The sequence below is a fragment of the Haliotis asinina genome, chromosome 10, assembly GCF_037392515.1.
Source record: "Haliotis asinina isolate JCU_RB_2024 chromosome 10, JCU_Hal_asi_v2, whole genome shotgun sequence".
In the NCBI taxonomy this organism is placed as follows: Eukaryota; Metazoa; Mollusca; class Gastropoda; order Lepetellida; family Haliotidae; genus Haliotis; species Haliotis asinina.
In genome coordinates this window covers 22106105-22133988 of record NC_090289.1, presented here as the reverse complement: position 1 = coordinate 22133988, position 27884 = coordinate 22106105, and the positions used below count along the sequence as shown (strand labels likewise).

The 27884-nt window shown below is 40.1% G+C and overlaps 1 protein-coding gene across 2 annotated transcripts; it reads left to right on the top strand.

The window, feature by feature from the left end:
- Nucleotides 1–27884, top strand: LOC137297767 (vesicle-fusing ATPase-like). 2 transcript variants are annotated; one of them, XM_067829712.1, is made up of 21 exons: nt 1–199; nt 2242–2327; nt 2679–2778; nt 4656–4774; nt 6353–6495; nt 6804–6853; nt 10560–10648; nt 10842–10984; nt 11339–11405; nt 12112–12244; nt 12557–12631; nt 18031–18196; nt 19322–19509; nt 21932–22027; nt 22750–22906; nt 23332–23465; nt 23910–23976; nt 24424–24503; nt 24621–24817; nt 25050–25101; nt 25258–27884. In XM_067829712.1, the coding sequence occupies exons 1-21, from the start codon at nt 191–193 to the stop codon at nt 25324–25326; spliced, it is 2220 nt and encodes a 739-aa protein (XP_067685813.1). In that variant the 5' UTR covers nt 1–190; the 3' UTR covers nt 25327–27884. The 2 variants fall into 2 exon arrangements, with proteins under 2 accessions (XP_067685813.1, XP_067685812.1); XM_067829711.1 differs by lacking the exon at nt 1–199 and adding an exon at nt 1852–1922.

Sequence of the window (27884 nt, the reverse complement as noted above, 5' to 3'; positions counted from 1 at the left end):
AAATAATAATATGTGGTCAGGAAGAGTTGTTTCGTATACAGCTATCTGAAGTGTTCCACCAAGTGACGCCCCGCGGATGTTCCGAAACGCACACTGTTTTGAGGACGTTGCCATTATTTAGGTCATTCACCCTTTCGGTCACACGATGCTACATCTATAAATGGTGTTCTGAAGCGATTGTTAAGATAATATGGCCCAGGTAGGTGTACAGTAAGAGTATTTTATCATATATCTGCCTGTGTTTAAAGCGTCTTGCATGTGCGGTATGGACCAACAAATACAGACAGTAATATCCCAGGTGTTGTAATAACCATTACAGAACAGTATTTATTGCTCTGACGGGAATTGATATGGAATGTCAAAACATTTCCAATCGATATCAGTCATGGCGATGAAAACTAGGAGTTACGTCCCTTAGAGTGGTCGTCTGCTCGTCTGGCTATCCTGTGGTTTGTTTGTTTGTCCGTTTGTTGTCGTCGTAGCCTACTCAGTAATGTTCCATCTATATGGCGGCTGTCTGTAATATAATCTTGCCTAAATCAGACAATCAAGTGGTCAACAGTATAATCATCTATCTACGCAGCTGGGATATATACGATGTCAAGTATCGGCCAAGTTAGCGAGCCTGACCCCCTGATCCCGTTAGTCGCCTTCTAACCCGACGTTCCCAAGTAGATCATGTCTTCCTAGCAAGGTGAACAACATGTATTGCAAGTTTAGTGACATGATATTTCACCATAGCTGATGCTCGATTGTCCGTTTCGTTCTGGGTGTCATGTTAGCCTTTATGCAAGTTATATTCCGTCAAGATATATCACCTTCATATTTCAAAAAATCTTTAGCTGTTCTGTCATGAAAAGATATTTACAATTGTTCTCATGCACTGTACACACTATGCATCGTCAGATTAGGTTTTCGGATGACACTTTTTACTCTCGATCGTTATGATGCGGCGGGTTGTCTCACACAGATATTGGGATGCTGCCTGATGTTTTTGAAGATTGTCAATAATAAGTCAGGTCTATGTTTGCTAGTTGTTCATGAAACCCATCGTAGGTAAACGCCTTGGTTCGAACTGAACTTTGACCGTATATTATGGTTCGTTGAATAGAATCGTCTTTATAGTTTTGCAAAATGACCGATAACCAGTTTTATTTGCTCAAATGTAAATACCCAGTGACAACAACAAATATCAACGTGATGTTTACAATTAAGTATATGTGTTAATCACGCGATCAGCTAGACTCTTTTATAATCAACAAAGATGCTTTGAAAACACTACTTCCAATGCACGTGTGGAAGATATTTTTCATCATTCATGTAATGTCGACCTATGTATAGACATCCCTAATCAACACCAAAATGTATTTGAGGCGCTTTTAAATGTCACATTTGTGGCGTCACATCCCTGCTAAACTGGTTCCCGGCTCCCATTGTGGTTGCACGATTTAAATTCACTCTCCTACCCAGAGTTTTATGGTATGATAAATAAATATGCACGTTTGTTTACAAAAGAGAGAAAGGTCCGGTCAGATGATATGTAAGATGGTCTGTGGCAGTGATGTTGTGGCACTAGTAAGTCACCACTGCGCCGGGGTGTGTTTACGCGAGACGGGGCCCAGCTTACTTCCCTGCTGGCTCGTCTGACGTGGAGTCGATGACGGACTTGTTCTATAAATAGAACTCGAGTCAATCGATTCATATCAATAAGAATTGTTTCGTATAAAGCTGTCCCTTGTGCAATTTTCAGTTATTACACTTCGGACAAATATAATTGCGCGACGTACACTACACTCCGGTCGATGTCATACTGGTAATTATTACGCGAACGAGAGCATAAAAGTTCAACCTACCACTCGAACGGGTTCATCCTGATGTTCTGATGCTAATTGGAGTTACTCCCCTTTGATAATATGGCTGGGGTAGGCGTAATGAGCAATATTGAAATGATTACATTTACCAGTTTACATTTTTTGTGTGGAACATAAGGCCATTATACTTCATTTTACGTCAATCAAGCGTGTTGTTTCTCCCTGATTATCCGCACAAACGCAGAACACTTGAAAATGCTTATCAACAAGTGACACGAAACGAAATGGTGTAGCTTTTTGGGTTTTTTAAATGTTTGTTTCAGTGTACGCGTCAAGCTTCATAAATTGTGTTGGAACATTCATTTTGCATATATGTATATGGAACACACATTTGCATACATGTGTATTGACTTTCCTTGTGTCTATCCAGATGTATAAATCTGTCAAGTGTCCGAATGAAGAGCTGTCTCTCACAAACTGTGTGATAACGAACCCCAATGACTTCCAAAATGGCCAGTGAGTATATGTATTCAGATTTGTTATGATGTATGGCAGCATTGGTTGTAGATAGACTCATTGAGACTGTGTTTCGATTTATCAATCTCCTGGATTTGGTGAAGATCTAAGCCACTTCTTTTGAACTCCAATGTGTGTAACACTGGCTGGTATGTCTCCTATTGTAAGTCAGTTGAACATTGTCTGTTATTGGATCTGTTACTGTTGGAATGAGGGAATATTCTTATAATGCAATACAGTCTTCAAGTTTACATTCCAGAAGTGGCACATTAAATAACCCTTTATTGGAGGAATGAAAAATAAATATTTTTAGTCACTGAAATATGCATGATGTGGTGGTGTTCTTTTCAGACATATCCGGGTGACAGTTTCTCCACATGCCCAGTTTCTGTTCACCACCATGCCTGATCCCAGTATCAGTTCTGGCAGGATTGGCTTCAATGCCATGCACGTGAGTTGCTTAATTATCTGCATTTTTTGTGCATGTTTGTAGCTTACCAGAACCACGGTCCAAGTGCAGTTATTGCATGATTCATTATCTTAAGGGGACCAAATTTGACTTCTCTTGGTTCTAGATTTGCCAATCACCAGCTTTAACTTATCTTTTATTTGTCTATGAATACTGAATCACAGATAGACATTTATTCTTAATTCATGTTAGTACAACTTAACCTTATCACTTAGACTGTTGCAAGTCGTTGTGAAGCTGCGGTACTTATGATCATCTTATCTTTAAAGGGGCAATGATGCGGAGCGAATAATGTTTCTTGACATCAGTCTAATTACGAAACCAAGCTGCAGAGTGGTCAGCACCCACTCCCTCGACCGTGACGGACACAGGGTCTGGGCTCCTGTCCACATTAGCAGAATTTCTTCACCCTAAACAGTGAAGACGCCGGATGACCATGTCCGTTATATAAAAATATCCATGGTATTCCTTGTCTAATTGTAACAAAATATCTCAGCAGTGTAGTTTATTTCTGATGCCTATATGGTATAGTGACTGATCCAATTTGACCCTATTTCTTTTTTTAACCTCGATGTTTAATCATGTTGTGTCATCATTCACCTGATGGTCAGTTAATGACTTTATGACAGGTATAATTAGTGGTAACACCACTAAGATTACTCGACAAAGGTTCCCATTTGGCATTTCTCCTGTCTGGAGTAAATACTCATCATTATAAATTCAGGTTTGTAGTGGCAAATGTATTGCATGTTATGTAATATGTGCATGTAAGTGATGCAAGAGGGTTTATCTGCTGAATTACAAAAAGAAACATAGATCAAAGGATTAGCCGATAACACACTGATTGATTAATTACTTCCACTGCGGATTTGTCAAAAAGGCAGTGTTTCTGTGTGTAGATTTACTAATCTATACTGACTACATCCTGTCATAAAGTGCGAGTGTAAAAACAACATCATTCCTACAAAGAATTAACTGCCACTGCCTTGATTGATTGCTCATTACTGGCTAACTAATGGTGGACATCATACAGTTAGTTGCCAGGTGTGCTGTCCTGGGTGACCAGTGAGATTATGTATACACCAGTGTGAAAAATTCTCAAACGATGTGTTACTTTTTCATATATTAGACTGTTGTGAGACACAAGACATAGAGCAGGATTATTCACCAGCTGCAGATGAATGGAATATCGTATTTTTATGTGAATATTGATGGATACATTCCTGAACGAGGTAATAGCCTGACATTGTTGCTATAACTTTAGTCTGTTTTAAATTTAATGTTTACAGTTTGTTTTTAGTTTATTTGTTGTAGCATTCAGCAGAATCTGTATTACAGAAAACACACACTAGCTTGTGCATATGGTGTGTGTGAAATATGATTCATGTGTGCAAACTATACAATGTTTAGATATTAAAATCATGTTAGAAACTTACTATAAGTATAAACAGACCTTGAGGTTTTTCTTTTTATTAACTTTCAAAATGCACAAATGTTACATGAAACTAATTAGGTTTATAAGACAAAATACAAAGACATACACTGACTTTGTTATTTTTCAGTCCTAACGGGGTTTTTTATACCACTGGTAGATGAGTAAACTTCAAGGTGTTTGATTTGTTTTCATAATAATGAAGTAAAAGTGACTAAATCCTTTTTGGCCGCAGAGGTCATGAACCAGTCGCGAATTGTAGGAAATCATCCGGGTACTCACGGGAGAAAAACAATAACAAAAGAAACAACCAGTCCAAGGTACTTGATCTGCATCAGTGCTCCTTTAACGTGGTTTTGTACAGGGGCAAAATGAACCCTTAACTCTGAAACTGTAAGAACCCATGTATATGTGTGTGTGTTTGCAGAGGAAATGGGCCAGCATCACCCTGAATGCAGATCTACCTGTGGAGGTGGTGAAGCTGGATACCCGCAGGCAGACGGTTGGAACCATTGTGCTGGAGGTGGACTTCCTCAACAAGAAAAAGTAAGTACACATAAAGATTCAGATACATGGAAATTGCAGTGTGTTGTGTCAGAAACAGTGTATTTCATTTCATGAACATCCAAAATAGTCTCTTTACATTTATTGCTCACCTGACTGAAAGTCACATAATCTCATTTTAAGGAGGTTGGATACAAAATGTCAGAATGGCAAGAAATTGCTAATTTTGGTATCATTTTGTTGAAATATGAGTCCTTAATCTATTTATGTAATAAAAATAGCAGGTCACCACAGCATTTGTTTGACTAGTGGCACCACCTTTTGGCACTGTCTTTTAAAAGTAATATGTCAGTAAACATTCTCTTAAGAGTAAACGGTTCACTTTTATCATACAATATGTGTTTCAATATATATTTCAGTATTGATGTGAAATGTAGCAGCAAAATCAATTTTCAAGGCAGTACTGTATGATTTGACACATTAGTTAACTTCTAAAAAATATTAAAATTTCGTTATCCTGACTCATACTTCTATGAATGATAGAATGATATGCGAATGATAGCTGAACACTTGAATCCCTTGTAGTTCCCTGAAGAGGCTGTAAAAGTTCACTCAGTTACCTCCCTTTTCCCACATAGTCACCTGACCAGCCATGCTTGTCACTCTCTCCATCATCACCCTGTTGGATGGTTAGGGGAGCAAGGGAGCCCCTATGCATCATTATATCCTTTTAATTTTTCGATCCCTTTATCCTAAGTTATCTACGTATGGTTTCTGTAAATAGAGAATACTAAACTATGTCCCATGTGATACCATGTTTATGAAACGAGTGAATGGTACCATTGAATGTCTTCATATTGTTGACTAGTCTGAACTTCTCCTTGGAGTTCTTCCTGGTTACTAGGAAAACTAGGGAGTAGATGCCGAGTGGTGATGTTAATCTCAGCCTAAGTAAACTTATCCTCAGTACTTTTCAAAACACTCCACTACTGAATCTAACAAAACCGTATGGGAGGTCGCGTGAGGTAACCTTTCAGATTGACCTATCAGAACACAGTTTACCAAATTGCGAAAGTGGACATTTGCACATACCTTTTGAACTTTTTATCTCGAAAAGGTTCGTACCCGAACGCTTTCGAATGCTATTTAGCGTACGCTCGCTTCTGGGTGATGCACACGGCATACGTACAACCATGACAACGGTGAGTAAACAGTCGCTGAAAATGGTGTTTTTGGAAATATTCAAGGATGTCATCTTGCAGAAATATTGGCTAATGGTAACGATGTCAACAGAGACCCCAAAGCGTATGCAGGTCAAATAATTGTGTTATATGCAGATTTTGTTTGTGGAGAGTTCTGTTTCAGTGATCTGAAAATTTTGAGTCCCTCTGATCCTTAAATAGTAGCTGTTGTCTGACTGGTTAAATCCATTTAACCGTCTAACGTTTGATTGGACAGTCATTGGTCACTCAAAGGTTACCTAACACGACCCTCTACTAGGTTTTGTTAGACTCAGTGGTGGAGCGTAACGAAATACACTCAGACTAAGTTTACTTTGACTGCAAAACCATTCAAATGTAGAATTGCCTTGTCTTAGATATTCTTCCATCAATGTTACAGTGCTTCGTCAGAGTCATTTGACAGTGACAAGATGGCAGCAGAGTTCTGCATGAAGTTTGGCAGTCATGTTTTTACTCAGGATCAGCCATTGGCCTTCAGCTATGAAAAGAAGTTGTTTTCTGTTCGTGTAAGAGAACTGGAAGGTAGGGAAATTAGAGACATATTATATGTTGATACCAGTGCTAATCCTGTGCAGCACATATATGTATGTTCTTTCAGTAGTACAACACTTCATAGCATGTAGAGATGATAATCTTGTTGGTCCCTGTTAGCAAGTTGTCTCTGTCAACAGTACAGTACAGGTGACAAACATATTGGCCTTGTTAACAAGTTGTGTTTCTGTCAACAGTACATACAGATGACAAACATGTTGGCCTTGTTAACAAGTTGTGTTTCTGTCAACAGTACATACAGATGACAAATGTGTTAACAAATGTGTTTCTGTCAACAGTGCTGGACTTTACAGCTGTGAAAGAGAAGATGGAAGGAAAGCCAAGAAAAGTAATGACGATACTCTTGTAGAATGAGTAGATATACAAGGATGTAGCTATTTCTGACCAAACCTGGGATCTTTTGCTTGATAACAGTGCTAGAATCTACACCAAAACATTGCATCCACTGCAGGAAAATGCATTTCTATCCATGAAAGTCTTCATCTTCATCATACCAACTTCTAAATTGCCACTTATGTACACTTATAAATGTTTTGAACTGCTTTTGTTATTTTGTGGTATGTAATGTGTGTTCTATATGCTTGGTTATTGATGTCACTAAGAATTAAAATATTGATACAGTTTGTCTCCAAATGTATAAGAAATACTTGGACCAACCTTTGTCAGCAATTTTATATGTGTTGTTTTTGCTGCTCACAAAGAATGAAAATGCAAACACTGGTCACGTTTTTGTTACGTGGTGTTTGTAGAAAAAAGCATTCGTCTCACATTGACTCAAGTGCAGACCAAAAAGGCAAATCTTTTAATTTTTCCTTATCCTGATTCCTACTTATTGTGCTGATCTCTTTCTGCTATCCAAACATTTTGGAACACTTGAATCCCTTGACGTTCCCTTCATTGAAGAGGACGTAAAATCAACATTCACCCACGAGTGGCCTCCCTTTAGCCTGTGCATTGGCGCAAATTGTCATATGACTGTCCATGCTTGTCACTCTTTCCTTCATCGCTCTAGAGGACACCTCAGTCCCTAAGATGTGAGGGAACCTTGGGTCCCGATACAGCACCATATCCTTTTAGTTTTTGGCCTTACATCATCTTATTCTCTGCTGCATCCAGTTTTTGGTCTGTACATTTACATCATGTAGCAGAATTATTACCAAATTGTATGTATTTTATGCGTAGTTTGTCTTGTATTTCATCATTGTATGTTTGCTAACAATTGATGAAAACTTGCTTGGATTGTAAATACCGGTTGTCTGCTATTGTCCTTCATACTTTATGGTTTGTGCTCTTTCAGCTCCCTTTGTATCCTTTGATAAAAAAAAAAAAATACCCACCCCACAAAACCTTTACTGTTACAGAGTTCAATAGTTGTGTTTTTGTTCTAAAGCGTGCAAAGATTCATAGTGGAAAGCTTAGCCAAGTCATGTTGGGTAAAAACACTGATTATAGCAATAGTAATCATGTGGTAACTGCTGCTAATATTCATCATTTTAGTGAATCACCTAGCAGGTCCTGAGGCTAGTCCTCTGCTACAGTGGTGGGCTCTCTCTCCACCCAGAAGAAATTATCACCTACCGAGATGTTGTCATCCCAAGCCCATCATCCGTGAGGATGAAGGAAGATGACAACCCAAAGACTTTGTCAAGCTCTTATTGTGGTTCATCACAGAAGTCAAAGTCATTCTCTTCTGAGATTGTCCCTCCAGACGAAGCAGACATTTTTTATGACACCCTGATCCTCCTGACAGAGCTTACAGTCTTCAGTCAGACATCTCTGCCTGCTACAACTACTAGTGCGACAACTACAGTTTGTACACCTGCGACAGAACTTGGCTCAGGACCTACAGCCACTGCAGACACAAAGTACAAGAACATATAGCAATGTCATCTTCCCTTCGTTGCAGTTACAAGTGTAGGAGTCATCGCAGAACTTTGACAAAGGCCTGTATTATCTAACAACCCTCTGAGAAGAGGATGGTGCAATGCTTCACTGAAGAGAAGGCTTCCAGAGTCTTCAAGTCTTTAATCAAATGTCACAAGACGACAATGCAGCAGCGTTTTTCCATACAGACATGGAACAGGTTGCTCCCCAGTCCCAAACAGACACTGCAGACATGATTAGTCATCACTGTTGGACCTGATTGATCATCATGACCATGCGCAGAGGGATTATCATGGAGACTACTTATCACGAGACCAACCTGCACAAAGGCATTCAAACTCTTCAAGGGATATTTGTCAAGATTGTTCACCTGCAGTTGTCACCCATGAACATTTGCATGATCTCTCAGAGGGGAGGACCTGCCCAAACGTTTGTTAGTCAGATCAACTGTTAGTAGTCTAGAGGATGCAGGGAATGCAGGTTCCACAGCAGCAAGTTTTACAGATGCAGGTTCCACAAGGGCACATTCCATGTACGCACATTTCAAAAGCAAGTGCAGTCATTGATGGAGATTCCATGAAATTACAGCTTCAGGACAGCACCTTAGTGTTCTTGCTTCCATTATATCATGTCATGTTCCGGCCCACATCATAGAACTTCATTCCAGATGTGTTTATGAAGCATGTTACAACGTAGTTGTTGACTGACAAAAGTGGGGCACATATGAAACTAATGATGTCAGATAACGTCCGAGAAAGCACCAGAGTTGGATCCTCATCGCACAGGCTGTTGCAGATGTCACATTCGTGCATGGCCGACAGATTACATGAAGTTATCCTGTATAAAGACGACAGCATCATCTTCTCAAGTTTGCATCTACATACAGATCCTTTTCATTTACATTGTTCCTGTACCAATGAGACTGGTTTCTACAGTCACCAAGTAACAGCATTAAGGAAGCTTGAGAATCTCAGCACATCATCTGTATACGATGGCAACATCATTATCTACAATAACGAATAAAAAGTGGAAAGACAGACACAACTGCCAGAGAGACAGTCTTATTGCATCAATATTAGTGGTGAAGTTTTTTTGCATACTTCCATTCAGCCTCCTGTACATGTGTTCGCTTGTGTAACTCTTGGACAGGCTGTACAAGGCTGAGTGTTGGCGAAAAAAATCAGTGACTACACAAGATTCCATGATGATCATTTGACTTTTGACTACTTGATGATCATTTGAACTTGGTCATAGTTCACGTATCAGGAAGTCATCCACAGATGTAAACCATCCTTTCAGTGTGGGGAAGGCCTCATTTACAGTCCACACAGCAATGGCCATCATTGTTTAGGTATCTCCATGGATCAGTAGAGATCTTCAGTCAGCACATTAAAGGTTATTTATCTGTGACGTGAAGCAAGAAGCATCACAAGGTTTTGGCTCGCAACAACCTGTCTCCACTATAATCCATTCTTCAAGAATAGACTTGTATACAAAGCGAGCATACAAAGTGAGCATACAAAGCAGCAGGCATTATGCCACCACAAGCCTCCAGTGCACATGAAGTAAGAGCCCTAGCGTCCACACTTCCTCTTCATGGAAACTGCTTGATAACAACAATTATGGAGGGCTGCTTTTTGAAATCTGATACAGTGTTTGGCAACCACTACCCCAGAGATACTGCTACTGAAGACTTTGCTGGCATTCACCAATTCTGTCCACTAGTTGTAGCACAACAACTAGCGGTTCATCAAAGGCGCTGAGAAAAATCTCACTCTTTTTATCACGTGATTTGCCAGTGCCACTCTGCGGTGTAAAATGGTTGAAAGTTCATGTGCCTGTCTCAGAACAGACTAGCATGAGTGATTGTATCCCTGTACTACTACATCCTCCCTTCTCTTGAGGGTGTTAGGCTGTTTGATTTGTAGAGAGTGACATGTTGGTCGGTCATGTGACTGATTTGCGCAGCAATGCACAGGCTAAAGGGAGGCTACTTGTGGGTGAGTGTTGATTTTACATCATCTTCAAGGAAGGTAACTTCAAGGGATTCAAGTGTTCCACTATGTTCGGATAGAAGGAGACAAGCATAACAAGCATGAGTCAGGATAAGTATAAAATATCAATTGTAATCAGAAAATTACATTTTGCAGGCTGACAAAGGTATGTTAACACCCAACTCTGCAGTGATCTTTGAGAAAGCTGAAAATTCCATGCTGAACCTCAAAGGAAAATCCAAAGGGTATGTGGACTCCAACTTTATACCTGTGATGTGTGATCTTTATGGTAATGCTTTGTTGGGAATCGGGATGGAATATGTCTGAGAACACTATTGCTAGTATGTTTAAATAGTGTTTATACATGCCCGTATTAGGACAATGCTAACAATGAAACTGCCATGAGATTTTTGCATTCGTTTAGTGTTTTGGTTCCAGAAAATCAGCATATCAGTCAATCATCAATCCAGACTGGGACTTCAACAAGATGGGCATTGGTGGCCTGGACAATGAATTCTCAGCCATATTCAGAAGGGCATTTGCATCCCGGGTTTTCCCTCCTGATGTTGTTGAGCAGATTGGTAAGTTATCAGGCTCTTAAGTTCATACAAAGATCTCATTAACAGCTTGTCATGTTCCTTTATTTGAACAGGCAGTAACAGTGATTGCAAGTCTCATCAAATATGCTTAAGGTTGAAAGCAAATTGGAAAAATAACCAGCTAACCATCTTAAAGTCTGTGAAAACTCTGGATATCTGACATAGTTTGGATCTTTAAAGGGGGTTGTACTTTGGTTAGGATTTTCTAAAATTTAATAGTCAATTTTCTTTAGTCATGTTGAAAACATTATTCCAATAAATGTGTTTTATGTAATGTGATTATTTGAAATCATAATGAATCATCATGTTCAATAGTACATGTGAATGTGATGACAGGTATGAAACATGTCAGAGGCATATTGCTGTTTGGCCCTCCTGGAACTGGCAAGACCCTGATGGCAAGGTGAGTCAGACCATAATGGCAATGTGAGTCAGACCATAATGGCAATGTGAGTCAGACCATAATGGCAATGTGAGTGAATCCCTTATGGTAATGCGAGTCAGATCATAATGGCATTGTGAGTCAAGTTTTGTGCGTTACATATAAAAATGTGTCTTAGTCACTGGTGGTGATGTGAGCCAATAGTGATTTGAGTCAATTACTTATGGCAGTGTGAGTCAGTCTCTGATGGCAAATCTTATCAAATGGACAGACCTTACTTCCAGTACTGACAAACAAAAATATATGATCATAGACGCAGCTCCTTGCACTAGCACAAGCGTGGCTCCCTGTCCTAAGCTTTCAGTCAGATACTGCAGTGGTGGTCAGTTTCCGATGGCAGTGTGAGTCAGTTACTGATGCAGTGTTAATCAGTCACTTCTTACAGTGTGAATCAGTTACTGTTTGGTTTGTTAATCAGTTACTCATGCAGTATGAATCAATTTCTTCTCGCAGTGTGAATCAGTTACTGATGGCAGTGTGAACCAGTTACTGATGGCAGTGTGAGTCGGTTACTGATGGCAGTGTGATTAAGTTACACAGCAGTGGGAGTCAGTTACTGATGGCAGTGTAAGTCACTTACTCATGGAAACGTGAGTCAGTGTTGTGTTTATCAGCTCTCATTTGGACATGAAAACTGAAGGATAATAGTGCTTTTCTTTCATTTCAGACAAATAGGAAAGATGCTGAATGCTCGGGAGCCAAAAATTGTGAATGGCCCCCAGATATTGGACAAATATGTAGGTGAATCAGAAGCAAATGTCAGGAAGCTGTTTGCAGAGGCCGAGGAGGAAGAAAAGAGGGTAAGACTTTGTAGATTTGTGTACAGTTCCAGGTGAAATGTGCACATCTTATGGTATCTCTTGTATGATGTTTCACTAAAAGTTCAAAGGCAATGACTGTACTTAGGCAGCAGTAAAGTATGTTTTTTATTTGCATTATAGTGGCCAGACATCAAGACTTGTCTAGTAACAACCTCCATGAACTAACATATTTTTGGAAACATATATTTTTCGTTACTGTAAAGCATGTTGGGGCATTGAAAGGTAAGTAAGAACATATCAGTGACCCAAGATAAACTGTTTTATATATGTTTAAGATATTTAATTTTCCAGTGTGGCAGAAATAGTGGTCTGCACATTATCATCTTTGATGAAATCGATGCCATATGCAAGTCCAGAGGATCAGTGGTATGTATGTTCTAACATTCAATTTTAAGTATTCTTAATATGTTTGGTTTTTTCTTAACCACAACTTGTAATATCCACAAATCACATGATTGTATTGGATTGGAAAGACCTGTTGCTAAATTTCAGTGACTTAAGGCATAGATGCTGATTATTATTAACCTTGAGATAAATTTGTCGAATTCTGATTGGTTAGTAGCCAAAACATACACAACCATGAAGGCGGATTTGTCTGGATGTACATATTGTACACCCTGTCAAATCTCTCAGACACACTACACTGGTTGTACAAATGATCTTGATCTCAGATGAAATGTGGTTGCCAAACGGCTGATTGCTTCAAAATTGGCGTATGCAATTATGGGTATTTAACAGAGTAATACAATTGTTGCTATAATTTTGTATTTGTTTGTGTCAATAAATATATTCAAAACTAAAATATTTCTGTACTTCACTTGTCGTTTAACAAAACCTTAAATTCGATTATTTTTATCATTAGCTAAGCGATCCCATGTTATCTCCCGTTATGACCGTTCAGAGAAAAATCATGGCCAAATTTTTTCTGTTTCATTCTGCTGAAGGTTGAATGGTGGTGTTGTTTGAAGATAAGTAAAATTAAAAGAACTTATGGGTTATAAATTCATCACACAGTGTTTTGAAAGTGTGCATGGGATATACAAGGGTCTTACAGTCCCATACACCCTTTTCAAAACACCCTATGTAACCAAAATGTTTTCCTTGTCCTGACTCATGCTTATCATGCCTATCTCCTCCCTCTGTGCGAAGATGGAATGCTTGAAGTCCTTTGAAGTTCCCTTCTAATTGAAGTGGACGTACAACACACTCACCTACAGGAAGCCTCCCCTTCCCCCAATACGGTCACATGACCAGCCATGCTTGTCACTGTCTCCTTCATCACCTGGCAAGGACAGTTGGAGGCACTTTAGGTCCCAATATGGCGATAAGTTTTTGCTTATATTTTGGTCGTTTCAACTAAATTGTGTCATATTCGTTTTATGAATTGTATTTATCATCATGATGTAAAGTTATTGTTGAAATATATAAATTTTCATGTGTTTTAGACACATTTCAGAATTTGCATTGTCTTTATATACTGTTGCATGTTAAGGACGAACAAACGTCAGACATTACCTACAACTACAGTCGTGCTGCATGACGGTTCTTGGGCTGCACTAGGATGAAGAGGATGCATCGTATTGTCCTGCTCACAGAAATGATCACAGTCCATTTTAAGCTCCTTCCACTCGCGCTCATGGATCCTGCTACAGCTGCAAACATTCACTGTCTGCATCCCTCATTTGTTGGAGACGCCATCATCGTTCATCTTCTTCATCAGATGCAGGTTCGCGCAGAAATGCACAAAGGCATTCATTGAATGGCCGTCGTTCAAGGGATACAGACAGACAGAAGGATCACACTGACGTTTGCTTCATGGACAAGGTTCCCAAATCACGAATTGATTTGCAGAAGGACACCAAGGATTCAATGGACAGGGATAGACGTCGCCGATCTCCATCATTAAAGGAAGACCTCTTCTCCAACTCAGAGATCACGTCATGGATTATGAACGAGTTGGACCTTATCTCACCGTCGAAGGACTCCAACAAAACTCTCACCTATACAATGAGTAATGATGACATCGACATCTGAACGTTTCCTCCATATTGCGCCGAAATCTACGATCCCTGAAACTTTGTCAGCAGCCTTCCAGACGATGACCAAGTACCAGCAGCAACACATTCTGGCCTTCAGCACTCGTTGATTCATACTACATCACATGGAGCCTTTCACGAAAGCGCCCAATGTAGATGAGAACTACAAGCTAATCAGTGAGACTTGCAACAGGTCCTACAAAGTAGAAGGTAAGCGACTGGCTAAACCACGCGGCGTACCTTCTTTGGAGTCGAATGTTCCAGGGTTATCAGTGGAGACAGAAGAAGATAGGATGATCCTCTCTGTACTCACCACTCAGAAGGGGGATCAACAACTCATTTTGTAACATCTAGCCTTTCCTTCTGTGGGATTGAATCTACTATGCCAGCAAGGATAAATATCATTTGATGGCAGAATCGAGAATTTGGCTACATTCATCACCTAGGATTCCAGGGAAGTAATGATGTTAAAGTCAATAGACACTTTGACTCCTGTCCTAAAGCAAGCATCCCAACAAGTCAAAGATCTCCAGGTTGCAGACAGCGAGAGACAAGCAGTACAATGCTTGCAGCGGCAAGAGCACTTTTCGTCGCTCGTCTTCAGGAAGCAAGTGCTTCCATGGAACATGACATCCTGCCAGGGGCACTAAAGGAGGAAAGGTCTAAAGGTCACTAAAGGTCTTCCACCCCCAGCTGTTGCTGTACAACCTTCACGAGTGGCTGGACGTATACAATGCTACTGCAAGAATTGGGGACTTCTAAATGATGATTACGTCATGAGCATTCTAAGAGACAGCTACAAGATCCAGCTACCGGCAGCACCACCCACTCACAAGAGACCATGCACTTTTCGTGTACGCCGGGGATCAACGAGACAAGCTAGCCGACGCCATATCATCTCTACTAGAGAAAGGTGCAGTTGAACAACTACATCTATATCCACTAACACCAGGAGTCTACTCCCCATTTTTTTCTTGTACCCAAGAAAACCTCCAAGGAAACGTTTTGACTCATCTACAACATGAAGGAGTTCAACAAGGATTATCTACTGAAACCAGAACGGTTCAGGATGATCCATCTACCACAGCTGTGGCTTCTGTCCAGCGGATTTTCTAGCCAGCATCGATCTGCAAGACGCCTTCTTGCACATTCCAATACATCGAGAATCCAGGAAATATCTGTGCCTTCTATTCAGCTGTCAGCACTACCAGTGGACAGTTCTACCATTTGGAATATCTTCGGCCCCATGACTATTTACTTGGGTCTCCAAGCCCATTGTCACCTACCTGCATCAGCGAGGACTTAGCAGCACCTTTTACCTGGACTAAGGCATGCAAGCTCATCACAAGACAAGTCAACTTAGACTACAGTAAGACTTCAACATCAGACATCAGGCTCCTTACTCAACTTGGATGGCTTGTGAATCTACGGAAATTGGAATTTGAACCGCAGCGAGATCTTCATTTTCTTGGGACTCGATTTCTCACACTGTTGAACCACATTGTCATCACAAATTCCATCCATGATATAAAGACACTACAACAGTGGCAGTGTCTACTCAGTCTGCTCACTTCAGCACAGGATTTGACCAGACGTGGAAGTCTACAACTACGCCCTTTACAACGGTTCCTGGTTCAGCTCCTCAACACCTTGAATCTGATAACTTTGCCACATAACTTGTGACCATATCTACTATGGTAGACTCATCGATCAACTTACTTGCTAGAGCCGGTCTACAACAACCATCTCTATGTAGATGCATCGCTACAAGGTTGGGGTGCTCACCTGGACAACAAGGTGGAGGCAAGAATCTGGATGAGTAACGAACACATTCTTCACCTGCAGATGAAAGCTGTAATCAATGCAGTACGTCAGCATTGAGGAACAAACTACTGATGGTTCACACTGACAACTCCACAGTAGCGGTTTACATAAACAAGCAATGATCAACGTGATATCACACACTGCTACAGCTGACCATTCAACTCTTCGACATCTCCAACGAAATGCATGTAACATCAGTCAGACATTCGGATCTCTACAAATAGACCTATTTGCCACAAGGTTCAATATGCACATACCAACATTCGTGTCTCCAGTGCCGGATCCGTTAGCGTGGGCAAAAGATGCTTTCAGCATCTTGGGGGAAGGGCTGAATGCTTATGCTTTCCCCCCTCCTGTACTTCTACTGAAAGTCATCGGAAAGATAAAACAGACGATGCAGATACAACTGATTTTGTTCGTGCCTTATTGGCCAGTGAGTGATTGGTTCCCAGTACTCATTGAGGTCCTAGGACAACCAACATTCCAACTACCAGAGTGGAAGAACCTACTCGTCCATCTGCACACCAAACAAGCACACAGCATTCTGACATTGTTCCAACTTCATGTCTGGATTGTATCAAAGCCTGCTTAACACATCAAGGATATTCCACTAGAGAGGGGAAGGCAGTCACCTACCCACACCTTATACAATGATGAATGGATGCCATTTGAAAGATACGCCAAGAAGAAAGGTTTCACTGCAATGAAGGCCACACATGCTCAAGTAGCGGACTACTTATGTCATCTTCAACATACCAGAGGTCTGAGGGTTCAACACTCTCGACATACTTGGCAGGACTCAGCTCTGTTATCATCATGAAAATGGATGATCATGTTGCCTTACAACTTGTCACTTGTCACAAAACAACTAACGGTTCCACAAAGGTGCTCAGTTTCACTCACCCTTTTACCACATGACTTTTTCAGACCAAGATGCTCTGCAGAGTATAATGGTTGAGAGTCCATTTGCACGTCTCTCAGCAGACTAGCATGAGTGATTATGACCCTGTACTCTTAATGAAGATACTTGTACATGAAGAAGGGTTATGACTCGTCTTGATAGAAACCTTGACATACAGTTGCATTCGACACTACAAGGATGCTAGCTGAAATTTATGTCATCATGTTCCAGTCAATGAATGCTTCATGAAAAGACAAGTTCAACTGGATGTGATCCCACCAGTCTCACAGATGAATAATGGAAGAACAGGACCAAACTACTGCCATTATAGTTCCTGCAACAGGTAGGGAGTACTGGACGTACTTGTATGGCAGTCAGCAGAATCCAGCGTGGCCTGACCCATCCCTCCATTTCCATGGGATAAGCATAATAAGCATGAGTCAGGATAAGAAAAAGTATGTAATTTTGAATAAATTTGATATTTTACACTTATCCTGTCTCATGATGTCAAGCCCTCCCAAATGCACCTCTCAGGCAAGCTGAATTCACAGTAATTCTCATGTCGGACTAATGAGATTTTGGAGAGAGTGACAAGCATGGCTGGTCATATGACCGTATAGGAGGTAAAGGGAGGCTTCCTGTTGGGGAGTGTATTGTGCGTCCACTTCAATTAGAAGGCATCTTCAAAGGATTTCAGGTGTTCTATGTATCTTCGCATAGAGGGAGGCATACTAAGCATGTGTCAAGATAAGTCTAAAATATCAACTTTATTCAGAAAATTACCTTTACAAATCTGTCAGGCAGTTCATAACTGTCATTTGGAATCCGTGTGTTACCCTTTTGAGGTAACATTATTGGAAAACACATTCACTTTCCAGATCTGGGAAGTGACTCTCTGGGTGAATGAACAGTCATGCTGAACAGGTATATCCTCAGATCTTTGTTAGTTGTCTAATGACACTGAATTCATATTTACCTAAAAGCCACCCATGTTTATGTTTAAGGCTGGCAATACAGCTGTGCATGACACTGTGGTCAACCAGCTGCTATCTAAGCTAGATGGAGTGGAGCAGCTCAACAACATTCTTGTCATAGGGATGACTAACAGGAAGGACATGATCGATGATGCACTTCTACGACCAGGCCGACTTGAGGTGCAAATGGAAATTGGTCAGTCACTAATCTTGTCTTGACAGTTCTGTTGGATGCTGAGTGTGAATAGGTTGCAGTAATATGCAATATATAATGTCACAAGGAGTGACATAAGTGGATCACATGGTTAGGTTGAGTGACTTACTTGTTTTTATCCCTCACAACTTCATGGTTGAATGGGTTCCGTCCGTCTGTGCATACGCAATAGTTTGTCCGAAGCATATCTCCTAAACTTAAAACTATTCATAATAACTTAACCAAATTTAGTACACATGTCAAGCATGATCATTAGATGTGACTTTTGGGGATTAGACCCAGATGTGAATTTTAATTTTTGTGTTTTCCATGGAAACATGAATTAGACTGTTGCTTTGAAGATGTAATCTTGTCTGGTGCAGATCTCCCAAATATTAGCTTTATCAAACTTGGTAGGCATGTTCACCATGTTCACCATGTTCACCATGATCCCTACATGTGCCTTTTTAGGGTTACACCAGTATGCAAATTTTGTTTGTTGTCGTTTCCATGACAACAGGTTTGACTTTTACTGAAATTGGTAGTTGTGCTCTTTTCAGGAACAGAACTTTAAAACAGTTCTTTATTTGTTCACCAAACTAGGCACACAGGTAGGTCTGGTGATGTAGTGGTGCCTTTTGGTGGGTTTGGGTAACTGAACAAAATATTTTTTGCATTTCCATGGCAACAAGTTCAACCTCAACTGAATTTGGTGGTAGTGTTCTTTTCCGGAGCAGAACTGTAAACTTTGCAATACTCTCCTTCCACACTACCATATGCACACCAAAACACTGACATATTGTATTCATAATTAGTAGACATATTCATGAAGTGTATTTTGCCGTTGCGGGAGATATTCATGATTTTGTCTTCGTATTTTACAGTGTGAATGATTGCTTGCTTCTACTGTTCACCATCAAGTAACTGGGATATTAGTGTTGTGTTAAGAGAAGAAAACATAAATATTGTTATATTAGGATAATCCAGTGTGTAAAGAAATGTATCATTTCTTGTGGTAGTGTTAGTTTCAGGGGAAACCTGTCATATCAGTTTGCAGCACTCTGTGTGCTGGTAAGTGTGTCCCACATACTGGTGGTCCAGTGTCATCACCTGCTGGCTGTGTTGTAGGTCTCCCGGACGAACATGGACGTGTTCAGATCCTTGACATTCATACCATGACCATGAAAGAAAATGGAAAGTTGGGTTCTGATGTGGATATCCCTGAGTTAGCTGCCCTCACGAAAAATTTCAGTGGAGCAGAGATTGAGGGCCTAGTAAGAGCAGCTCAATCTACAGCCATGAACAGACTTATCAAAGTAAGTATGAAATATTTCAGACACATCAGCCTTATCAACACAATCACATCAGCCATATCAACACAATCACATCATCTCCCTGCACTAACACAAACACAGCTCCTTGTACTAACACAGACACAGCTCCTTGTATGAACAGAGACACACCTTGTACTAACACAGACACACACCTTGTACTAACACAGACACAGGTCTCTGCACTAAAGCAGCCACAGCTGTCTGCACTAACACACACACATAGCTGCTTGTACTAACACAGACACTGCTCTTTGTACTGACACAGACACTGCTTGTACTAACACAGACACAGCTCCTTGTATTAACACAGACACAGCTCCTTTTACTAACACAGACACAGCTCCCTGCACTAACATCGCCATAGCTCTCTGTGCTAACACAGACACTATAAGTTCTATGCTTTGATGACACTGCTACAATGAGGTGTGCATCAGATTGTATTATCCGAGGAAGAAGCATACAACATATTTATCTTATTTTGTCGAATGTGCAAAATACCATTTCATTTTATGTTAAAGATTGCTACCGACCATATGACATGCAAACAAAATGGCGTCGGTCTCTCAACTGGATTTTTAACATCAGTGAAACATATTCTGACAAGCATATAACTCTGTGAAGGGCCTTTAGAAGTAATACACATAAAGACGGAATTACATGCCGGGGGGATATAGTCGACGCCTCATCTGTCCGTCTGTCCGTCCGTCCGTAATCATTTTGTTTCCGGGGCATAACTCAGAAACCGTTCAATATTTTTAGACCAAACTTGATAGATATAGTAATCTCAGCCTATGGTTGTGCCTTTTGCTATTTACAGATTTTTGGCTTTTATATTTTTTTGTTTTTTCCATGGAACATTTTGGTGTTAGTCTTATGGTGGAGTGGACTTCGTTTCTGGTGCAGAACTCAAAAAACGTTCAATATTTTTATGCAAAACTTGGTAGATATATCAGTCAGAAGTTGAAGTGGTCCCTTTTGCTATGTACAGGTTTTTGTGATTTATTATTTTCTCAGTTTCCATGGAAACGTTTCGGACTTAGTCTCAAAATGGAGGGATGGGCTTCGTTTCTGGAGCACAACTCAAAAACCATCCAATATTTTTGTGCAGTACTTGGTAGATATACGAGTCTGAACCAATAGTGGTGCCTTTTGGTATTTACAGGTTTTTCTGATTTATTATTTTCTTGGTCTCCATGTAAACCGTTTGGATCTCAAAAGCTTAGTCTGAAAGGTGAAAGATGTGTTTCATTTCTAGAGCAAAACTCAAAAACTTCTTAGTATCTGTCAATAAAACTTGGCAGATATGTGTGACAGACCCCAAAGTGGTGCCTTTTGGTTTTTAAAGGTTTTGTGATGTATTATTTTCTCGGTTTCCATGGAAACGTTTCAGACTTAGTCTCAAAATAGAGGGATGGGCTGGGCTTCATTCCGAATACCATTTCATATCTTCAACAGATCTTGGCAGACATATGAGACAGATCTTGAAATTGTGACTTTACTGATTACAGATATATGGCATTTATCATTTTCATGAATTCCATGGAAACAATTCAAACTTAGTCTGAAAAAAACAATGAGTAACTGTGAGATGTCCTTTCAAACGTGGGGCCCGGGGGGTATATGTCATCTTCTGATGACTCTTGTATATGGATGACAACTTCTTTATTGTGAAGAGTCACAACTACTGTCTTTAAGCATATAACTGCAATAAAAAGTAACTGTGTTTAAGCTCAGTGTGCAAACTCAATGAATAAAACAGTTTAAGTAAGTTTAAGTGTCTTTAAAATAAATCTGTACAAAGTGAACACAAAACATGGTTTTTGAACTCCTGGCACAGCATGCATCACATTATGATGTCATGATTGTCAGCACTTCAGCTTCTCAGTGGTGAGCTTGGTGGTTATCATGGCAGCAGGTTTTTCCAGTTGTCACACACCTTGGAGGGGGACACGGAAACTTGTTAAACCACCATAGACCAGTGAAATTAAAGTATTTTACATGACGGTAAGATGAGTGAGTGAGTGAGTTTAGTTTTTCACCGCACTCGGCAATATTCCTGTAAATAATCAAGTCTGGACCAGACCAGTGATCAACAACATGAGCATCGATCTGCGCAATTGGGAACCGATGACATGTGCCAACCAAGTCAGCAAGCCTGACCACCAGATCCCGTTAGTCGCCTCTTACAACAAGCATAGTTGCCATTCATGGCAAGCATGGGTTGCTGAATGCCTGTTCTACCCCGGGACCTTCACGGGTCATGGTAAGATAAAGCGTCTTGTACTTACACAGATACAGCTTCTTGTACTATCACAGACACAGCTCCTTGTCCTAACACAGACATCTCTCTGTGCACTGAAGCAACCTTAGCATTGTGTATATGGTGGTGTTTATCTGTTTCCAGGCAACGTCCACAGTGGAAGTAGATCCAGATGCTATAGAGAAACTTCAAGTGTCACGAGTAGACTTTATGCATGCATTCCAGCATGATGTTAAACCGGTAAGTGTTTGGAGAAATACTGGAATACTGTGTATGTGTGTATAACTACTGCATTATAAACAGGAACTGACAGTCAAGGATTGTAATCTGCTGCTAATGGAGGTAAAAGTTATGAATTTGTATCTGATGAAATGTTATTAGTGATTTCAGTTATCTGGCTATTAAACTGGCAAAAATTACTGGCATCTGTAAATATTTAGTTCAATCAATATTTAGTCAGAATATCTTTGAAAGACTATGTTTGCCTGAAATCTAAGTCTTCCATTGGATGATGACAGTCTTATTTGGGTTAAACCAGTAACCTATGTAGCAGTAAATTATGAAAAAATATATCAAGTAATGAAATGATAGGATGTGAGTAGAATGTATAGTCATTATATTAAACTCTTTTGCTTTATGTAACATGTTTGAAAACCCTATTGAACAATATATTATAGGACCAATTTCTTCAAAAATGAAACACCACAATGTAGATGGAATGTTGCTGAGTACAGCATAAAACTAAACTCACTCAGATCAAGAATGGAAATCTAAGATCTAGTTCTAATGGCTATGCTTTAGCTGTCCTTCAGAAGTATATTATAATAGTTATTTCTCTGTAAGTGTATTACGTTTAGCTGTCCTTCAGGAGTATGTTAATATATCTATTCCTGGACTGAAATTTAGGTGTAATAGAACATAGAGTTCAAAATCTGTAGTTAGAATCTAATGTTTTTTGTTAGGCATTTGGTAGCAGCAAAGATGAACTGGACCTGTTCATGACCAATGGTATCATTAACTGGGGCTCACCAGTGAACAGAGTGCTTGAAGCTGGAGATCTGACTGTGTCTCAGACCAAGAGCAGTGACAGAACACCCCTTGTCACGATGTTACTAGAAGGTAATCTTTGTTTAATCACACATGTGGAGGACACCAAAGCCATTACTGAGAAGTGTGTACGTATAGTGCATGTACTGACACACCTGTGACACAAGAGGACCATAGAGAGGAGTCCAGCTGAATGCAAGCTGGCCTTTCGAACAGGTTTCAGGGCCTGACCCTGAAGAATTTTGGTCAAAAGTAGACCAAAAGTAATCAGTGTTTGGTCATTTTCAGCACAAATTGACATGGGATAGGCTTTTGGGATGTGAGAGAAAAAGTAAACAAAAGAGCCATAAATGTATTGTTTTGTAAACATTATTAAAAATGGAACAAAGTTTCGCTTGTATCCCCAGGTAAGGATACTTTAAAAGTAAGTAACAGGACCTGTAGGGATTCCTGGTGAGACTCTTACTTAGTCAAGTGTGTACATGTTGTTACTGCAGGCCCTCCTTCCAGTGGTAAAACTAGTCTTGCTGCAACTATTGCCAAGAGATCGGACTTACCCTTTGTGAAATTATGCACCCCACAGAACATGATTGGGTATACAGAAACTGCCAAATGCCAGGCTATCAAGAGGGTGAGTGATTGTAAGCCAGCCTACTGCCACAGAGAATGTGTAGACTTTCATTAGCATGTATGACAGTGTGTATTTGTGCACTAGTGTTGCACTGATGTGTGAATACATATAATGCTACATATTTCTCAGTTAAACTTTTGCTACTGTTTTGTAGCAATGCTTTGGACAGAAAGTGATCAATCCTATTTGCAGGGAGTATAAACAGGTCCAATGCTGTGTGACTATACTTACAAATACCATGACAACTAGCAGTTTAATGAACATCAGCATGTAGACAGATGACTTGGTATTTTGATCATGTTTAGATGTCCTAGCCCATGTCTGGGAAATTAGTTGTCTCACCAAATGCACTTACAGGGAAACATGACGCCTGGTGTTACAAGTCTTGTGTTATTCTGGTGTGTACACATTGATTGTAGAATTGTATGTTTGCTTGTGTTGCAGATATTTGATGATGCATATAAGTCCCCACTGAGCTGTATAGTCATTGATGATATTGAAAGGCTGCTGGGTAAGTCTCTGGTCACCTGAAAGCCAGGTTCACACTATCCATATCTAAGCTAATACATTAAACAGCAATCCTAGAAAAACATTGATAACTGAATTAAGTTCCATGATGTGTTTGTTTACCATACACACAGGAAGCTAGTTATTATGTATGTCTGAATGTGACTGCAATGAGCATATTTTCATGAGAACAGTTCACTTCCTAGTCACCATCATGTGCCTTCTATATGCTCCTGGTGCACAGTTCCCATGGTTATGTGCTGTAAACACCATGCACACATTGTTTCCAGTAAAAGACAACCAGTAACAGTCTGTACATAGTCTGGACAAGGCTACTGTCTGTAGTGTCAACCTTATGTTTGGTACTAATTATACTTACATGCAACATATATGCCTCCTGTTTTATTCACTCATGTACCATAAGTAGCATACAGTGTATGACATGTTACAGACTATGTACCGATTGGTCCACGTTTCTCCAATTTGGTTTTGCAAGCCCTTCTAGTTCTCCTGAAGAAATCACCACCACAGGTATGTGATACTTGGCAATGTTCACTGGAATAATTTCCTTAATGGCAGGTATCAGTTTGTCTTTGATAAAGATTGTCTGGAGATTGTCCAAAGGTACTCATGACAGAGTTCTTGCAGGGTCGCAAATTGCTGGTAATTGGCACAACAAGTCGGAAGGACGTCCTAGATGACATGGAGATGTTAAATGTCTTCAGTACAGTTGTGCATGTGTCCAACATATCCATGAGTGAACACTTGGTGGCAGTTCTGGACACTCTGGACGTGTTCAGCAAGCAGGAGATGGAACTAGTAGAGAGGAGAACAGCTGGCAAGAGGTACTTACTCAGTAAAACCCTTTTGCTGTAAAGAAGTTCAGTGTAAAGTGTTGCGTCAATAGGTACTGCAGTTGGGTGATTTGGTGTTGTTACAAGAGTTACCTCCCTTGTATTGATCTACACCAATGCAAGCTGAGATCATAATGCACACAATTCTGGTTTGATAGTTCTTCCATACTGCTTACAATAAATGTACGTCCTAATTCGTTTCCCTTCTTTTTCTTTTTTATAGATTATTCATTGGAATCAAGAAACTACTTATCATCATAGAGATGTCAAGACAGGTAAGTGAGAAGCTCAGATGTTAAAAGCACCCAAACCTAAATTAGCTACTGTGTAAATGTATACCCACCAGGCAGTGATGCAGCTATGGTGAAATGGTGCATTACCTGTATGTTGTACAGGTTGTTGGAAATGATTATCAACTTCTTGTGTTTCAGATGGATGAGTCTCTGCGTGCAGACAAGTTGGTGGATATCCTGGAGGATGAAGGAGCACTTGAGAGATGAGGACAGTCTGGTCCTGCTTGCTCTTAGCAACCGTATTTATACACTTGTTACTCTGTCTACCTTGTTGTCTTGTCGTCACTTGTTGGTGGTGTAGTTTGGGTACATTCCAACAACTGTGGTGATATTCTGTTACAGGCACCAGTGTTCAGGGTGACATGGAGCCACCCACTGTATCTGTGCACAGTATCAGTATACTCCATCAGTATATTGTTTCAACAGTGTTTGTTTAGTGCAGCAGTTTAGAGTGTAGAGTCCATCATCTCGGGAAAAAATCACCACACTTTCATTATGTAAGATGTATTTGCCATCGTAAGCACTAATTTGGTTAAGCTCTGAAGCAGAGTATGGAACCTCCAGACAACTCACCAACAGTCCCTGTGATGCATACACCACAGGCCTGGGACATTATCTTGCTGGGGCTTATACCTCCTGTTAATACTGTTATGTGTATACACGTTTCTCAAAATATAATTCTTATAGTGTGAAATGTCCATTTTCTCAATATCATGCCATGCAAAGACACTGATTATCAAAAGTATGTGCTTTGTGTACCATTTCCATTCATAGAGAGAACAAATGATAGTTTCAAAACAGTATTCATCCCTTGAGATTTATATAACTTAATCTTCATTGTCACTTGATGTGTTAGGGCAAATTAATGTCAATCACTGTGTGTGATTTATACAAGTAACTGCTAGTACACTAAATAACATGATTACCAGCATATATATGTAAGTAGTATGTGCAGTAATAAATTTGCTGATTGAACAGTATATGCTGTGTACACATCTTTAGTCAACTTCATAACCATGAAAACATGCTCATGTCCATATTACCATGAAGCTGAACTTCGAAAATTGTATTTATATGATGCAAATTTTAAGCTGTGAACAAGAGTTGCATAAGGCACAAATGTTTCAAGTCACATTTGATATATGTATATTCTCATTGATAAAAATAATTGTGGATTCTATTAATTAGTTAGTACTGTGGATATATAGTCATAATACAAATTTCTAGAACAATCAATTGAAGAGGATGGTGTACTTACTAGTTTTTGGTTTAATCAAAATCTCCAAGCATGAAAGTGTCAGTGTCAGTGAGTCAACACCAGTACTGGAGCACATACTTTACACCTGAGCATGGTAGTGTTGCTGATAAGGTCATTATGTACATGTAGTTTGTGTACTGGTATTGCTCTTGTCAAGAGTTCAAATAGCACATTAAAGGAAATGTTCCATATCTACTTGGTAGGGAATAATTTGAACCACTCATTTTGTAGCACCTTTTGTTTCAGCCAGTTTCAGTGGTCAATTTGACCATGTTAACAGGTGGAACCTCCACTTCTCTTGTCTGAACAGTGAAGTTATATATAGATGCAGGGCAGTTTGTACAAGTAGAAACATGATCAGGAATTTTAGACAGTATTACCATTGAAGCACTCACAATACAATATCAGTTCTTTTGTATGTGTTGTAAATGTTTTATGTGTAATGCCAGTATATTTAGAGAAGTTATTAGTACAACATACTGCAGAAATGTAACTTCAATTGTCTGATTTGATCAGTACCCATTTTTCCAGGGAACGTTTACTGTTATTCCAGGACTGTATGATATAAAGTGATCTGCATCTGACATGTATGGGAGCCTATAGTTTACAATGTCCTATGTCATCCCCTCTGATGGCTGTTGACCTGGAGTTACCTAGTACATTGTGTCAGTTCCTCTGGTAGCTGATGCCTGGTGCACTGTTTTCTGATTGTCGTTGGCCTGGAGTTGCCTAGTGCACTGTGTCTGTCCCTCCTGATGGTCGTTGGCCTGGAGTTGCTTAGTGCACTGTTCCAGCCCATCTGATGGTTGTTGATGTGGAGTTGCCAAGTATGCTGTGTCAGCCCTCTGAGGGTTGTTGACCAGGAGTTGCCAAGTATGCTGTGTCAGCCCTCTGAGGGTTGTTGACCAGGAGTTGCCAAGTATGCTGTGTCAGCCCTCTGAGGGTTGTTGACCAGGAGTTGCCAAGTATGCTGTGTCAGCCCTCTGAGGGTTGTTGACCAGGAGTTGCCAAGTATGCTGTGTCAGCCCTCTGAGGGTTGTTGACCAGGAGTTGCCAAGTATGCTGTGTCAGCCCTCTGAGGGTTGTTGACCAGGAGTTGCCAAGTATGCTGTGTCAGCCCTCTGAGGGTTGTTGACCAGGAGTTGCCAAGTATGCTGTGTCAGCCCTCTGAGGGTTGTTGACCAGGAGTTGCATAGTGCGCTGTATCAGCAATTCTGATGGTTGTTGGCCTGAAGTTGCTTAGTGCACTGTGTGAGTCCAGCTGTTGATGCAAATTGGCCTAGTGTGCTCAGCCTTTTGGCAGGTACATGAATCAGTTTGCGCCATAAGCAGAGTAATTTCATATGTATGAAAATGTGTAATATGATCTAGATGAAAGACCTAAATGATGTACTATGATGTTGTTGGTAGCTAAGACAAGAAATGTTTATCCATATCTCCTCTACAATTACTTTGGACCTTAGTCTCCAGTCTGTAAAGAACTCAATAAAGATATGATTAGTTCCTA